The sequence below is a fragment of the Oncorhynchus nerka genome, linkage group LG9b (assembly GCF_034236695.1).
Source record: "Oncorhynchus nerka isolate Pitt River linkage group LG9b, Oner_Uvic_2.0, whole genome shotgun sequence".
In the NCBI taxonomy this organism is placed as follows: domain Eukaryota; kingdom Metazoa; phylum Chordata; class Actinopteri; order Salmoniformes; family Salmonidae; genus Oncorhynchus; species Oncorhynchus nerka.
The window spans coordinates 12,560,981-12,579,486 of NC_088424.1; the positions used below are offsets into that span (position 1 = coordinate 12,560,981).

General features: G+C 41.6%; 1 protein-coding gene across 4 annotated transcripts in view; it reads left to right on the top strand.

Annotated features, from left to right (window-relative positions):
- The window catches only part of myripa (myosin VIIA and Rab interacting protein a), a 57,374-nt gene that overhangs the window by 16,673 nt on the left and 22,195 nt on the right, over positions 1–18,506 (top strand). For all 4 annotated transcript variants that reach the window (XM_065013337.1, XM_065013334.1, XM_065013336.1 and 1 more), the window contains exon 4: positions 6,726–6,862. In XM_065013337.1, the coding sequence (XP_064869409.1) occupies positions 6,726–6,862 (137 nt within the window). The remainder of the gene's footprint in view (positions 1–6,725; positions 6,863–18,506) is intronic.

Consider the following 18,506-nt stretch of genomic DNA (forward strand, 5'->3'; position numbering starts at 1 on the left):
TAAGTTCATCACCCGTGTAGGCCTAGAGACCCACATTTACTAAGTTTATCACCCGTGTAGGCCTAGAGACAAACATTTACTAAGTGTATCACCCGTGTAGGCCTAGAGACACACATTTACTAAGTTTATCACCCGTGTAGGCCTAGAGACACACATTTACTAGCTTTATCACCCGTGTAGGCCTAGAGACACACATTTACTAAGTTTATCACCCGTGTAGGCCCAGAGACACACATTTACTAAGTTTATCACCTGTGTAGGCCTAGAGACACACATTTACTAGCTTTATCACCCGTGTAGGCCTAGAGACACACATTTATTAGCTTTATCACCCGTGTAGGCCTAGAGACGCACATTTACTAAGTTTATCACCCGTGTAGGCCTAGAGACACATATTTTAAGCAAACGCAAAATAGGGTCATATAGTTATGACCCTATAAGTCTCTCTGACTAGAAGTGTTGCAGTTTGTTTGCTTTAGGTAACACTGATCTTTGGTAAAGGTTTTAACTAAAGCCACACTTCTCCCCATTGATTTGATATTTCGTTCTGTTCAAGACATATTGTGGTCATGCAGTACTGTTCATGGGCAAGCTACTATGTGCATATTAATGTTGACCAGTTAATTGAGCTTACCCTGGGTTGTCCAGTAATGGTTAGGTTAAATCACATCATTCCACAGGGACCACAACCTCTGTGTTGTGTTGAAGCACTCATTAACCTAATTTATTATTCATGAGCCATACTGCTTTGCATACAGTAAATATCTTAAGACACGCTCATCTAGAAATTGTAAATACTAAGCCAATGGTTGGTCTCTTTTGTAATATTATAGCTTATGATATAGGCTCGTATTCACACTGTGTATCAGACACTCATAGATATCTTCAGAAAGTATTCATACCCCTTGACTTATTCCACATTTTGTTGTGTTACAGCCTGAATTCAAAATTGATTAAATATATTATTTTACCCAGCTACACACCATACCCCATAATAACAAAGTACATTTTTGTTGTTGTTGTAATTTTAGCAAATTGATTGAAAATAAAATACAGAAATATCTCATTTACATAAGTATTCACATCCCCGAATCAATACTTTGTAGAAGCACCTTTGGCAGCGAGTTTTTCTGGGTAAGTCTCTAAGAGCTTCCACACCTGGATTGTGCAACATTTGTCCATTATTCTTATCAAAATTCTTCAAGCTTTGTCAAATTAGTTGTTGGTCATTGCTAGACAACCATTTTCAGGTCATGCCATAGATTTTCAAGTAGATTTAAGTAAACACTGTAACTCGGGAACATTCACTGTCATCTTGATAAGAAATTAAAGTGTAGATTTGGTTATTGAAAGGTGAATTAAGTTGAATTAATCTCCCAGTGTCTGGTGGAAAGCAGACTGAACCAGATTTTCCTCTAGGATTTAGCCTGTGCTTAGCTCCATTCCGTTTCTTTTTTATCCTGAAAAACTCCCCAGTTCTTAGGATTACAAGCATACACATAACGTGATGCAGCCACGACTACGCTTGAAAATATGGAGAGTGGTACTCAGTAATGTGTTGTATTGTATTTGCCCCAAACATAACACTATGTATTCAAGACAAAAAGTGAATGGGTTTGCCACATTTTTTGCAGTATTACTTTAGTGCCTTGTTGCAAACAGGATGCATGTTTTGGAATATTTTTATTCTATACAGACTTTTCTTTTCACTCTGTCATTTAGGTTAGTTTTGTGGAGTAACTGCAATGTTTTTGATCCATCCTCAGTTTTCTCCTATCACAGCCATTAAACTCTGTAACTGTTTTAAAGTCACCATTGGCCTCATGGTGAAATCCCTGAACGATTTCCTTCCTCTCCGGCAACTGAGTTAGGAAGGACGCCTGTATCTTTGTAGTGACTGGGTGTATTGATACACCATCCAAAGTGTAATTAATAAATTCACCAAGCGCAAAGAGATTTTCAATGTCTCCTTTATTTGTGAGGCATTGGAAAAACTCCCTGGTCTTTGTGGTTGAATCTGTGTCTGAAATTCACTGCGTGATTGAGGGACCTTACGGATAATTGTATGTGTGGGGTACAGAGATGAGTTATTATTGGACACAGAGTGGGTCCATGCAACTTATTATGTGACTAGTCAAGCACATTTGTACTCCTGAACAAAGGGGTTGAATGCTTATTCACTCAAGACATTTAACCTTTTAATTTTTCATAAAAAATATACATTTCTAAAAACATGATTCTACTTTGAAATTATGGGGCATTGTGTGTAGGCTTATGGCAAACAATCTCAATTTAATCAATTTTAAAACCTCATCCTCACAATTGGCTACTGCACTCTGAAGATGTCGAACACTTCTGATTCTCTGTGGACCAACTGTATTAAATGCATCAACTGTGGCTGAAGTGGGTTGGTGCTCCTCCAGAACTCAATGCCTCTACATATGTACAGTACTACTTTAATTTGACCAGTTTCTCACAGCAGGAAAAAATTACTTCAACAACAGGAAATGTGAATTATTATGTGGATTATAATTCATGGACATTTTTGTAGGGGTTGGTAAATGCTTTGACATTTTAAAGTGAAAATTACAAACTTTAGAAGCCTTTTTAAATCTCAAATACATTACAATTTAAATTTCCTGCTGCACAGGAAAAATATATGCGACAACAGAGTAATCAAATTAATGCAGGTGCATCATTTTGGCACCCAGAATTAATTATTGCATGGTCTGCCCAGTAAGTTGATTTTGACTGTCATGAGAGACTAGCAGCTGCACTACAGGTGGTGCTTTCATGTCTTAGTGAGTCTGTTCAACGAGGCAGGATGCAGAAGAACTGTGTAGGCTATGCTAGTTGCCCTGCATGACTTGTCCGGCATCTCTCTGGCCTTGTTTATACCTGGCGCTAACATGGGTTCTGTGTCCTGATCTTGTCCACATTCTGATTGTGCCCACATTTTCAGACATGTGTCTATACATAGTACCAAAATGTGCCTCTTATCTGTCCTCTGTGTCCGCATTGTGAATAGATGTCCTGGTCCTACCCTGGCTAAATATGTGGTTGCTTCAAGTTGTGTATTTACGGTCTTCTGTTATCAGCTCCAATGTTAGTCCATTATAACCTAGTTTGTTAAATAGCCTACATAAACAAAATGCCAAAATGTAAGGCTATCCCATATTTTTTTAATACATTGAACAGTCCACATTGTTCTAAGTAATTGCATGGCTTTAATATGGAAATATATTGTTAAACATAACATTCACACTTATGTAGGCCAACTATAAAACGCATCATGAGCCATGGGCCAAACATTGCCAATTAGCAAGATAAGTCACCATTGATTAGACCTAAAAAGAGAGTGAATAATTTGAATCAAATTCTAATAAAACTAAAAAACGACTTGTTTTAAATAAGCTACAGTATGTCTAAATAGAGTTAGGCTACAGGAACCATAATTGCGCCCCATGGGCATATAATAATAAGACAGCATAGACTATGGAGTTTTGATATGACTATCATCGCCGTTGATATGGCCAATAGTGACTTTGCCAGGCAAATGAACAGCCTACAAGCGGATTCAGCAGCATGGACAGCAATCGAAATCCCCGCCATTTGACAGTTACGTCCCTCAGAGTAAAGTTGAAGATAATAAACAAAAAAACAATATCAGTCTTTTTAATGAAATAAATTGATGCTCCTAAACAGGGTTCCTACAGTCACTGACATCCTTCATGCAATGGGCATCGCGCAAATGAGTCCAAACTTTTCACAGAATCTGGACAAATATACAGTGTGTACATGTATATATGTCCAATCTAAATTAAAAAGGGGAATATCTGTTGACTGTTTTGCTGTTCGTGATATTTTCATAAAACATTGGTGATGTACGCTACTGATAAGGTTACTTGTGTGTGCCTCCCGTTGGCAAAATCAATGCCTTCAACAATTGTGTCACCACTAAAACCAGCTTTTGGTCAGTCTAGTTGTGCTGACTGAAATTGTCACATTGGAGCATATTACACCTCAAATATTTCCACCTCTCCCACCTCAGCGCAATGGAGCTGATGTTAGACAGATACATTACCAACTCTGGTGCAAATGTTGTAAAATAGCGGATTGCTGGCTTTTACAAGTCGAAATTGCCAACGAATGTGCGTTTGACACTAGCACCAGTCTAATGATGATTTATAGAATTCACTGTCCAGATTCATATACACTTGTAAGCTATCCAGAACAAGTGTGTATCTGACTACCTCCGGAGGTGGGCAGGAAGATCTGATCTCAATCTGATCACAACCTGTCTTTTGATTGTCTACACCTGTTTAGAAATGTGGGCACAATCAGAACAAAGGTCCCATGTTACCAGGTGTAAACGGGACCTTTGTAAGTGAGTCAACCTTGGCAACGGTTGGCTGGGAGTAATATGTGAAGTCTGATTGTCTGAGAGTGTACAGGGGTTCGTAGTTCATTGACTAAGAGTCTATATGAGGCAGCAGGTGAAGACTGATTGTGTGAGTGTGCAGTGGAAAGCAGCCTATTGGCTGAGAGTGTTCAAGAGACCGTGTGTCATTGGCTGACTGGGTTCAGGAAGCAACAGGTGAAGGGTAGCCTAATTAGCTGAGAGTACAGGTCTTCACATGTCAAATAAGTTGGATCTGTTCCGAAAGTGGACCTGGGGTTTTCCCAGCCGGACCCGATATGCATCATTTTTCATGTATTTTTTTATAGAGAGATCCGTTCCGAAAGTACCCGAGGAACACTAGACCCATTCCGTGTAGGCCTGTTCAGATCCAGACCCGGTCCGATCCGAATGAGGGAAGCAGCAGAAAAGGCTGTAGTGCATGCACTATCTCATAGTTACAAATAACAACTCCATTCAGAATATAAAGCAGCAGTCTGTTGGCTCTTGGTCATTGTAGACTATCCTCCTCATTTAACTTTTAACTCCGTCATCTTAATTACATCTTCCATTGATTAGATATCTCCTAACTTCTGCCCCACAAGGAGGCTCTATGACAGACAAGTCATTTAAAATGACACATAACGAGACCCGTGACAATCATATCAGATCCGACCCAGACCTGTGACATTATTTACAATTCAGAATCCGGACCCTCTCGGGTATTCGGGTACAACTGAATCCGTGAAGACCTCTGGCTGAGAGTATACAGAGAAAAGCAGGCTTTTGGCTGAGAGGGTTCAAGAGATGATAGAGCCGACTGACGACTGACGACTGACTGCTGACTGACTGATCGACAAAGAACCTTGCATCATAAATAAATACTCATTATTATTTGTATATCAGTCAGTGTGTCATTGGTTGACAGTGTTCCGGAATTAGCATTCTTAATTCCATTCCTTTACTAGATTTGTGTGTATTGGGTACATGTTGTGTAATTGTTAGATATTACTTGTTACATATTACTGCACTGTCGGGGCTAGAAGCACAAGCATTTCACTACATCTGTTAAACATGTGTATGTGACTAATAATGGGATTTGAGCAGGTCATTGGCAGGTCATTAACTGCGATTGTACAGGAGGAGACAGAAGGCATGTAAAATCTGGACCAGCTGTTCCACTGTAGGATTTAGACCTGTGGACTGTTTACCTACATACGCAGCTAGAATTAAGATGATTTCCCTGGCAGACAAGGTGTGTGTGTGGGTCTGTGTGTGATCTTGTTCTTCTATCCTCATGAGGACCTGAAATCCCCAAAAGGAGAGTATAAAACAAAGGAAAATTCTCCCTCGTTGGTGACATTTCTCAAGTCCCCACAAAGACAAAGGCTATTTTAAGGTTAGGGGTTAGGTTTAGGGGTTAGGGTTACAATTAGGGTTAGGATTAGGTTTAGAGTTAGGTGTTAAGGTTAGGTTTAAGATTTAAGGTTTGGGTTATGTTTAGTGTTAGGGAAATAGGGTTAGGGTTAACCAGTGTCCTTTGGGGAGGAAATAGACAATCGATTCAAGGGAAATAGATATGTCTACAATCAGAGATCTCCTACCTAGAATAAGTTGGCAGATGTTCAACATAGTGAGATGAGGACAAGGGATCTGTGTGTGTGTGTGTGTGTGTGTGTGTGTGTGTGTTGGCCATGGTCCCCTTGATTCAGAGGTACAGTATATGTGGTCACACACGCAAAGCCCATACACACCCTATAAAGTTATGACAGTAGAGGTCACAGAATGCCTTAGCCCTTACCCAGAACAATGGAATGGAATCGTCCTAAAAGTTACAACCCCCCCCCAAAAAAATAGTCCCTGAATAGAATCTGTGTTTGAAATTCACTGCTTGACTGAGGGACCTTACAGATAATTGTTTGTGTGGTGTACAGAGATGAGGAAGTCGTTCAAAAATCATGTTAAACATTTTTATTGCACACAGAGTCCATGCAACTTATTATGTGACTTGTTAAGCACACTTGTACTCCTGAACTAATTTAGGCTTGCCATAACAAAGGGGTTGAAAACATATTGACTCAAGACATTTCAGCTTTTCATTTATTTGTAAAATGTTCTAAATACATAATTCCACTTTGACATTATGGTGTATTGTGTGTAAGTCAGTGACCCCCAAAAATATCTCAATTTAATCCATTTAAAATTCAGGCTGTAACACAACATCAGGGAAAACATCAAGGGGAGTGAATATTTTCCTGAAGCACTGTAATATCACCACATCTAATCAGTCCTCCTTTCTCTCTCCTCTCTGTTGTCATCGTGCCAGGCTTCTGAAGACCCAGTCCCTGGAGTGGTACTACAACAATGTAAAGTGTCGCTTCAAGAGGTTTGGTAGTGCCAAGGTGCTGAAGACACTATACAGAAAACACCTGGCGGAGCATGGGACGCTGGGAGAACTCACAGGTACTGGACTGGACAGTTTTTTGTTTTACTGCTGCCACTACTTTAATCGAACGTTCGCATCGACCGTACGAGTGCAGAGACTCTCTGCTTGTGTCAATTCTTCCAGCATCTTATGGATGGATCAACATTTACAGAATGGTTACATGGAGGAAAATGGGGAGGGTCATGCTTTTTCAATTTCAGTCAAGGGGAAGGTGTAGTATTTTTATAATCTAGTCCAGGGGAGGGTCATGCTTTTTCAATTTCAGTCAAGGGGAAGGTGTAGTATTTTTATAATCTAGTCCAGGGGAGGGTCATGTAATTTGTAATTGATAAAATGTCAATATTTCTCAGTGTTTTAGAATTAATTGCTAGATATTAAATAGATATGTGCCCGATGCCGTCCCTCATATCTGATTCTCCGCTTAATATCAAATGTGCCTATAGGCTATTTAGTGTTGTCTCAAGTCAAATGATCCATAGCCTAGGCTATGGGCTACGAAGTGCATGCTCTGGGAAGCAAAGCACAGAGCAAAATGATATATTTCTAAGATAGCTGCTGGGATGGTGTAAATACAACTGCATTACACACTTCAATGGATATTCCAACCCTGAGCCCCGGGCTGCTCTGCTCTTGCTGATCAAAACCCTTTTTGTGTGCTGCCATCCAATGGCGCCGTGTAAGCCTACAGTGGCAGTTCAGGAGGAGTGAAAGTCTTCATCCCAAAAAATTAGGCCTAGTCTAAAAAATATTGCACGTGGACTAGCCTATACTTTATGTTCTGTTCCGTTTGAGAAGGAAGAGCGCAAAGATGAGAAGCTCAACTTTGAAAGCTTTCTAATACAATAATTGATTTTATTAAAAACAAAACAAAATTCTACCCATTATGTATTTATCAGAGTTATTGACCTCTCAATAAGCCAGATTCAAGGAACGTTGTGCTGCTAAAACTTGACGCAGCAGCCACAGCACAATCAATCAGAAACGGGCAGCTAATGTTGCTGAAAGTAGGCAAATTCGAGTTGGCAACCGTCTTCATTTGAATTAGACTTTACTAACAACAACAAGACTTTGTGTTGGAGCCTATTTCTTCCTATTTAAGAAATAAGAGGCATGCCTTCCTATTTTACAGATTAAATTAGGCTATAGGTTGCTATATCCATAGATTTGTCGGTCAATTCCTCCACCCACCATGCACTCTTTAAATAACCTACCTCCTTGTCAGTGAAGGTCTGTTACTATCCGGATAAAGGTAAGACCCAGATGCAGACCATGTCGAAGTAACAATGTTTATTACAGAAACAGGGGCAAAGGTTCAGGGCAGGCTCAGGGTCAGGTCAGGCAGTGGTCGGTAATCCAGAGGTGGGGCAAAGGTACAGGACGGCAGGCAGGCTCAAGGGCAGGCAGAGTGGTCAGGCGGGCAGGCTCAGGGTCAGGACAGGCAAGGATCAAATCCAGGAGGACGAGAAAAGAGAGACGGGAAAAGCAGGAGCTGACACAAAAACGCTGGTTGTCTTGACAAACAAGACGAACTGGCAACAGACAAACAGAGAACACAGGTATAAATGCACAGGGGATAATGGGGAAGATGGGCAACACCTGGAGGGGAGGGGAGACAATCACAAGGATAGGTGAAAAAGATTCGGGTATGACAGTTACATTAAAACCAAGACTCAAATTGAGGGGGTATGTCTACCTTTTATTGAAGAAAATGGCCAAGAAGCACAGGCCTACCCCTTGTTAGCGTAAGATTTTGGAGGAGAAAAAATGGAACCTCTCATTGAGTTAAGCCATGGAAGAAGAGTAGCCAGCAGTTAAAGCTTACATTTTTCTACGTTGGTAGGCCTACTCTTTCTAGGGTGGAAGGGTAGGCCTAACTTTTGAAAGTAACATGCTCAGATTCCTAATTATTTGCAAACAGGGACAGTTTCGTTGCAAACAAAACACACCGATTTGGCATTAGAGAAATATAATAAGATTAACACATAGGCCTATCTGTCTGTCCATTCATAGCCTGTAATTTTGGTAATCTGTGTGGCATAAAAAAATATGATGCTAATATGTAAAATTAATTAGAATTGCATGAAATGTTTATAAAAGGCTATTTTTTCTCTATCCGGCAAATACAATGATCGAGTCATGCAATGCTTTTCCTACACCCCTACTCTTTTCCACAGTGGTCTGCAAACCCACAACTTTCAAAATACCTCTAATGTCATATCATGCTTAAAGGACAAATTTTAAGCGTTCAGGGAGGATTTAGGTAAAATACTACATATATTGCTGAAGGGAGGGCCATCCATTTTCATTTTATTATTTATTTTAATTTTATTTTACCTTTATTTAACCAGGTAGGCCAGTTGAGAACAAGTTCTCGTTTACAACTGCGACCTGGCTAAGATAAAGCAAAGCAGTGCGACAAAAACAACAACACAGTTACACATAAACAAACGTACAGTCGATAACGCAATAGAAAAAGATGTATACCGTGTGTGCAAATGAAGTAAGGAGGGAGGCAAGGCAATAAATAGGCCATAGTGGCAAAGTAATTACAATTTAGCAATTAGCACTAGAGTGATAGATGTGCAGATGAGGATGTGCAAGTAGAAATACTGCTGTGCAAAAGATCAGAAAAACAAAACAAATATGGGGATGAGGTAGGTAGTTGGATGGGCTATTTACAGATGGGCTATTTACAGATGGGCTGTGTACAGATCAAATCAAATTTATTTTATATAGCCCTTTGTACATCAGCTGATATCTCAAAGTGCTGTACAGAAACCCAGCCTAAAACCCCAAACAGCAAGCAATGCAGGTGTAGAAGCACGGTGGCTAGGAAAAACTCCCTAGAAAGGCCAAAACCTAGGAAGAAACCTAGAGAGGAACCAGGCTATGTGGGGTGGCCAGTCCTCTTCTGGCTGTGCCGGGTGGAGATTATAACAGAACATGGCCAAGATGTTCAAATGTTCATAAATGACCAGCATGGTCCAATAATAATAAGGCAGAACAGTTGAAACTGGAGCAGCAGCACGGCCAGGTGGACTGGGGACAGCAAGGAGTCATCATGTCAGGTAGTCCTGGGGCATGGTCCTAGGGCTCAGGTCCTCAGAGAGAGAGAAAGAAAGAGAGAAAGAGAGAATTAGAGAAAGCACACTTAAATTCACACAGGACACCGAATAGGACAGGAGAAGTACTCCAGATATAACAAACTGACCCTAGCCCCCCGACACATAAACTACTGCAGCATAAATACTGGAGGCTGAGACAGGAGGGGTCAGGAGACACTGTGGCCCCATCCGAGGACACCCCCGGACAGGGCCAAATAGGAAGGATATAACCCCACCCACTTTGCCAAGGCACAGCCCCCACACCACTAGAGGGATATCTTCAACCACCAACCTACCATCCTGAGACAAGGCCGAGTATAGCCCACAAAGATCTCCGCCACGGCACAGCCCAAGGGGGGGCGCCAACCCAGACAGCATGACCACATCAGTGAATCAACCCACTCAGGTGACGCACCCCTTCCAGGGACGGCATGAGAGAGCCCCAGTAAGCCAGTGACTCAGCCCCTGTAATAGGGTTAGAGGCAGAGAATCCCAGTGGAAAGGGGGGAACCGGCCAGGCAGAGACAGCAAGGGCGGTTCGTTGCTCCAGAGCCTTTCCGTTCACCTTCCCACTCCTGGGCCAGACTACACTCAATCATATGACCCACTGAAGAGATGAGTCTTCAGTAAAGACTTAAAGGTTGAGACCGAGTTTGCGTCTCTGACATGGGTAGGCAGACCGTTCCATAAAAATGGAGCTCTATAGGAGAAAGCCCTGCCTCCAGCTGTTTGCTTAGAAATTCTAGGGACAATTAGGAGGCCTGCGTCTTGTGACCGTAGCGTACGTGTAGGTATGTACGGCAGGACCAAATCAGAGAGATAGGTAGGAGCAAGCCCATGTAATACTTTGTAGGTTAGCAGTAAAACCTTGAAATCAGCCCTTGCTTTGACAGGAAGTCAGTGTAGGGAGGCTAGCACTGGAGTAATATGATCAAATTTTTTGGTTCTAGTCAGGATTCTAGCAGCCGTATTTAGCACTAATTGAAGTTTATTTAGTGCTTTATCCGGGTAGCTGGAAAGTAGAGCATTGCAGTAGTCAAACCTAGAAGTGACAAAAGCATGGATACATTTTTCTGCATCATTTTTGGACAGAAAGTTTCTGATTTTTGCAATGTTACGTAGATGGAAAAAAGCTGTCCTTGAAATGGTCTTGATATGTTCTTCAAAAGAGAGATCAGGGTCCAGAGTAACGCCGAGGTCCTTCACAGTTTTATTTGAGACGACTGTACAACCATTAAGATTAATTGTCAGATTCAACAGAAGATCTCTTTGTTTCTTGGGACCTAGAACAAGCATCTCTGTTTTGTCCGAATTTAAAAGTAGAAAGTTTGCAGCCATCCACTTCCTTATGTCTGAAACACATGCTTCTAGCAAGGGCAATTTTGGGGCTTCATCGTGTTTCATTGAAATGTACAGCTGTGTGTCATCCGCATAGCAGTGAAAGTTAACATTATGTTTTCGAATGACATCTCCGAGAGGTAAAATATATAGTGAAAACAATAGTGGTCCTAAAACGGAACCTTGAGGAACACCGACATTTACAGTTGATTTGTCAGAGGACAAACCATTCACTGATATATATAAGTGATATCTTTCCGACAGATAAGATCTAAACCAGGCCAGAACTTGTCCGTGTAGACCAATTTGGGTTTCCAATCTCTCCAAAAGAATGTGGTGATCGATGGTATCAAAAGCAGCACTAAGGTCTAGGAGCACGAGGACAGATGCAGAGCCTCGGTCTGATGCTATTAAAATGTCATTTACCACCTTCACAAGTGCAGTCTCAGTGCTATGATGGGGTCTAAAACCAGACTGAAGCATTTCGTATACATTGTTTGTCTTCAGGAAGGCAGTGAGTTGCTGCACAACAGCCTTTTCTAAAATGTTTGAGAGGAATGGAAGATTCGATGTAGGTCGATAGTTTTTTATATTTTCTGGGTCAAGGTTTGGCTTTTTCAAGAGAGGCTTTATTACTGCCACTTTTAGTGAGTTTGGTACACATCCGGTGGATAGAGAGACGTTTATTATGTTCAACATAGGAGGGCCAAGCACAGGAAGCAGCTCTTTCAGTAGTTTAGTTGGAATAGGGTCCAGTATGCAGCTTGAAGGTTTAGAGGCCATGATTATTTTCATCATTGTGTCAAGAGATATAGTACTAAAACACTTGAGCGTCTCTCTTGATCCTAGGTCCTGGCAGAGTTGTGCAGACTCAGGACAACTGAGCTTTGAAGGAATACACAGATTTAAAGAGGAGTCCATAATTTGCTTTCTAATAATCATAATAATCATATTTTCCTCAAAGAAGTTCATGAATTTATCACTGCTAAAGTGAAAGCCATCCTCTCTTGGGGAATGCTGCTTTTTAGTTAGCTTTGCGACAGTATCAAAAAGGAATTTTGGATTGTTCTTATTTTCCTCAATTAAGTTAGAAAAATAGGATGATCGAGCAGCAGTAAGGGCTCTTCGGTACTGCACAGTACTGTCTTTCCAAGCTAGTCGGAAGACTTCCAGTTTGGTGTGGCGCCATTTCCGTTCCAATTTTCTGGAAGCTTGCTTCAGAGCACCGGTATTTTCTGTGTACCAGGGAGCTAGTTTCTTATGAGAAATGTTTTTAGTTTTTAGGGGTGCAACTGCATCTAGGGTATTGCGCAAGGTTAAACTGAGTTCCTCAGTTAGGTGGTTAACTGATTTTTGTCCTCTGGCATCCTTGGGTAGACAGAGGGAATCTGGAAGGACATCAAGGAATCTTTGTGTTGTCTGTGAATTTATAGCACGACTTTTGATGTTCCTTGGTTGGGGTCTGAGCAGATTATTTTTTGCAATTGCAAACGTAATAAAATGGTGGTCCGATAGTCCAGGATTATGAGGAAAACATTAAGATCCACAACATTTATTCCATGGGACAAAACTAGGTCCAGAGTATGACTGTCAGTGGGTCCAGAGACATGTTGGACAAAACCCACTGAGTCGATGATGGCTCCGAATGCCTTTTGGAGTGGGTCTGTGGACTTTTCCATGTGAATATTAAAGTCACCAAAGATTAGAATATTATCTGCTATGACTACAAGGTCCGATAGGAATTCAGGGAACTCAATGAGGAACACTGTATATGGCCCAGGAGGCCTGTAAACAGTAGCTATAAAAAGTGATTGAGTAGGCTGCATAGATTTCATGACTAGAAGCTCAAAAGATGAAAATGTCTTTTTTTTTTTGTAAATTGAAATTTGCTATCGTAAATGTTAGCAACACCTTCGCCTTTGCGGGATGCACGGGGGATATGGTCACTAGTGTAGCCAGGAGGTGAGGCCTCATTTAACACAGTAAATTCATCAGGCTTAAGTATTTCAGTCAGGCCAATCACATCAAGATTATGATCAGTGATTAGTTCATTGACTATAATTGCCTTTGAAGTAAGGGATCTAACATTAAGTAGCCCTATTTTGAGATGTGAGGTATCATGATCTCTTTCAATAATGACAGGAATGGAGGTGGTCTTTATCCTAGTGAGATTGCTAAGGCGAACACCGCCATGTTTAGTTTTGCTCAACCTAGGTCGAGGCACAGACACGGTCTCAATGGTGATAGCTGAGCTGACTAACAGCCTGCTGCCTGGCCTGCACCCTATTTCATTGTGGAGCGATCGGTAAGCTGCTCTGACAGCTGATGCTTAAAGTTAGTGATGGAGATGTAAGTCTCCAACTTCAGTGATTTTTGCAATTCGTTCCAGTCATTGGCAGCAAAGAACTGGAAGGAAAGGCGGCCAAAGGCAGTGTTGGCTTTGGCGATGACGAGTGAAATATACCTGCTGGAGCGCATGCTACGGGTGGATGTTGCTATGGTGACCAGTGAACTGAGATAAGGTGGGGCTTTACCTAGCAAAGACTTATGGATGACCTGGAGCCAGTGGGTTTGGCGACGAATATGTAGCGAGGACCAGCCAACCAGAGCATACAGTTTGCAGTGGTGGGTTGTTTAAGAGGCTTTGATGACAAAACGGATGGCACTGTGATAGACTGCATCCAATTTGCTGAGTAGAGTGTTGGAGGCTAGTTTGTAAATGACATCCCCGAAGTCAAGCATCGGTAGGTTAGTCAGTTTTACGAGGGTATGTTTGGCAGAATGAGTGGAGGCTTTGTTGCGAAATAGGAAGCTGATTTTAGATTTAATTTTGGATTGGAGATGCTTAATATGAGTCTGGAAGGAGAGTTTACAGTCTAGCCAGACACCTAGGTATTTATAGGTGTCCACATATTCTAAGTCAGAACCGTCCAGAGTAGTGATGCTAGTCGGGCAGGCAGGTGCGGGCATTGGTCGGTTGAAGAGCATGCATTTAGTTTTAATAGCATTTAAGAGCAGTTGGGGGCCACGGAAGGAGTGTTGTATGGCAATGAAGCTCGTTTGGAGGTTTGTTAACACAGTCTCCAAAGAATCTTAGAAGTAGTTGGTGAACTAGGCGAGGCAGTCATTAGAGAATCAAAGGCTGTTGAGTCTGCCGATAAGAATACGGTGATTGACCGAGTCGAAAGCCTTGGCCATGTCGATGAAGATGGCTGCACAGTACTGTCTTTTATCGATGGCAGTTATGATATCGTTTAGGACCTTGAGCATGGCCGAGGTGCACCTGTGACCAGCTCGGAAACCGGATTGTATAGCGGAGAAGGTACGGTGGGATTCGAAATGGTCGGTGATCTGTTTGTTAACTTGGATCTAAAAGACCTTGGAAAGTCAGGACAAGATGAATATAGGTCTGTAACAGTTTGGGTCTAGAGTGTCTCCCCCTTTGAAGAGGAGGATGACCACGGCTGCTTTCCAAACTTTAGGAATCTCAGACGATACGAAATAGAGGTTGAACAGATTAGTAATAGGGGTTGCAACAATGGCAGCGGATAATTTTAGGAAGAGAGGGTCCAGATTGTCTAGCCCAGCTGATTTGTAGGGATCCAGATTCTGCAGCTCTTTCAGAACATCAGCTATCTGGATTTGGGTGAAGGATAAGCGGGGGGAGGCTTGGGCCAGTTGCTGTGCGGGGTGCAGAGCTGTTGTTCGGGGTTGGGGTAGCCAGGTGGAAAGCATGGCCAGCCGTAGAGGAATGCTTATTGAAATTCTTGATTATCGTGGTTTTATCGGTGGTGACAGTGTTTCCTAGCCTCAGTGCTGTGGACAGCTGTGAGGAGGTGCTCTTATTCTCCATGGACTTAACAGTGTCCCAAAAACTTTTGGGAATTAGAGAGGTCGGATTGCATTCAGGTCAAGAGGTGTGTGTGTGTGTGTGTGTGTGTGTGTGTGTGTGTGTGTGTGTGTGTGTGTGTGTGTTTGTGTGTGTGTGTGTGTGTGTGTGTGTGTGTGTGTGTGTGTGTGTGTGTGTGTGTGTGTGTGTGTGTGTGTGTGTGTGTGCGTTGTGCAGCAGGACTGTTGAGGGAGAAGGAAACAGACCTAAGCGCCTGCAGGCTTTAATTTCATATAACAAGTTCACCAGATTACTGTACACATCCTGAGACGGGCAATGTGTAGGCCACACTGAGTTTAGGAACAGAAGCCAAAATATGTGTATATGTGTTATATGATTGTAATAGTATAATGGCAATGCGAATACCTTAATTGTGTGACTAGTATTAGTGTGTGGATTACATTCTACTTAATGTGTGTGTGTGTGTGTGTGTGTGTGTGTGTGTGTGTGTGTGTGTGTGTGTGTGTGTGTGTGTGTGTGTGTGTGTGTGTGTGTGTGTGTGTGTGTGTGTGTGTGTGTGTGCGTTGTGCAGCAGGACTGTTGAGGGAGAAGGAAACAGACCTAAGCGCCTGCAGGCTTTAATTTCATATAACAAGTTCACCAGATTACTGTACACATCCTGAGACGGGCAATGTGTAGGCCACACTGAGTTTAGGAACAGAAGCCAAAATATGTGTATATGTGTTTTATGATTGTAATAGTATAATGGCAATGTGAATACCTTAATTGTGTGACTAGTATTAGTGTGTGGATTACATTCTACTTAATGTGTGTGTGTGTGTGTGTGTGTGTGTGTGTGTGTGTGTAAGTAAGTACATGTGTGGATTACATTCTACTTAATGCCCTCTGCCATATTCATAAAGCCTACTATGCTCCAGAACCTTCAGGGGAAGGGCAGGACAGCTTTGGCCACTGAGATATTTGCAGTAGCAGGGGTCATATATATACAGTGCCTTGCGAAAGTATTCGGCCCCCTTGAACTTTGCGACCTTTTGCCACATTTCAGGCTTCAAACATAAAGATATAAAACTGTATTTTTTTGTGAAGAATCAACAACAAGTGGGACACAATCATGAAGTGGAACGACATTTATTGGATATTTCAAACTTTTTTAACAAATCAAAAACTGAAAAATTGGGCGTGTAAAATTATTCAGCGCCACCTTTTGCTGCGATTACAGCTGTAAGTCGCTTGGGGTATGTCTCTATCAGTTTTGCACATCGAGAGACTGACATTTTTCCCATTCCTCCTTGCAAAACAGCTCGAGCTCAGTGAGGTTGGATGGAGAGCATTTGTGAACAGCAGTTTTCAGTTCTTTCCACAGATTCTCGATTGGATTCAGGTCTGGACTTTGACTTGGCCATTCTAACACCTGGATATGTTTATTTTTGAACCATTCCATTGTAGATTTTGCTTTATGTTTTGGATCATTGTCTTGTTGGAAGACAAATCTCCGTCCCAGTCTCAGGTCTTTTGCAGACTTCATCAGGTTTTCTTCCAGAATGGTCCTGTATTTGGCTCCATCCATCTTCCCATCAATTTTAACCATCTTCCCTGTCCCTGCTGAAGAAAAGCAGGCCCAAACCATGATGCTGCCACCACCATGTTTGACAGTGGGGATGGTGTGTTCAGGGTGATGAGCTGTGTTGCTTTTACGCCAAACATAACGTTTTGCATTGTTGCCAAAAAGTTCAATTTTGGTTTCATCTGACCAGAGCACCTTCTTCCACATGTTTGGTGTGTCTCCCAGGTGGCTTGTGGCAAACTTTAAACAACACTTTTTATGGATATCTTTAAGAAATGTCTTTCTTCTTGCCACTCTTCCATAAAGGCCAGATTTGTGCAATATACGACTGATTGTTGTCCTATGGACAGAGTCTCCCACCTCAGCTGTAGATCTCTGCAGTTCATCCAGAGTGATCATGGGCCTCTTGGCTGCATCTCTGATCAGTCTTCTCCTTGTATGAGCTGAAATTTTAGAGGGACGGCCAGGTCTTGGGGTCTTGGTAGATTTGCAGTGGTCTGATACTCCTTCCATTTCAATATTATCGCTTGCACAGTGCTCCTTGGGATGTTTAAAGCTTGGGAGATCTTTTTGTATCCAAATCCGGCTTTAAACTTCTTCACAACAGTATCTCGGACCTGCCTGGTGTGTTCCTTGTTCTTCATGATGCTCTCTGCGCTTTTAACGGACCTCTGAGACTATCACAGTGCAGGTGCATTTATACGGAGACTTGATTACACACAGGTGGATTGTATTTATCATCATTAGTCATTTAGGTCAACATTGGATCATTCAGAGATCCTCACTGAACTTCTGGAGAGAGTTTGCTGCACTGAAAGTAAAGGGGCTGAATAATTTTGCACACCCAATTTTTCAGTTTTGTTAAAAAAGTTTGAAATATCCAATAAATGTCGTTCCACTTCATGATTGTGTCCCACTTGTTGTTGATTCTTCACAAAAAAATACAGTTTTATATCTTTATGTTTGAAGCCTGAAATGTGGCAAAAGGTCGCAAAGTTCAAGGGGGCTGAATACTTTCGCAAGGCACTGTATATATATATGATATTCTGTGATATTCTCAGACGGAAAATACTAAATAATTTGAATTGAAACAAGACCACTTGCTCATGGTCACACGGACTAAATTACTTTGTGCACAGTAGCGGGTAAAATCACTGAGGAAGCCAAGCCAGAAACAAAAGCCATATTTCAACTAATGTGTTGTGATAATTGCGTTGTTTGTTTTATAACCTGTTAGTTCATATGCCTTGCGGCCATGATATATAGGCCTAAAGTCGAGACAACAAGAAGACACAGTGACAGAATAATTTCAACCACACCTTTGTTCCATCACAAAATTGAGTCCACATAGCATATTGCATGTAACAAACAGTTATATGACCTACAGCAATGGTCAAGCAAGTTAAAACCAGTTAAATTTAAATTAAGGTGAAAAATTTTTTTTGAATACAATTATTTTATGTTATTTTATAGTATGAAGAATGCAATTGAACTGAATAAAATTGAAAGGATATTTTCTCCAAACGATTTGAGGGACTGTGGACTTGCGGCTACACACTTTTATTTTTTTCTGTCCTAGGCTACCTGGCTAAAATGTTTGCTCGCTAGTCTAACTTAATTTCATGGGCAATGTTAGCTAGTTAACATTAGCCTTCTATGTCTAGCTACATATTGAACTTCCATTGGCTGATTGGCTATTATTTTTTATTATTTTTATCAAGGGAGGCCAAATGCTCACTGGCTTCCCTTGCATTCAATGCTACGGGCAGCAACAATGTCATACTCTTTCAGCCCAGAAAGCATCA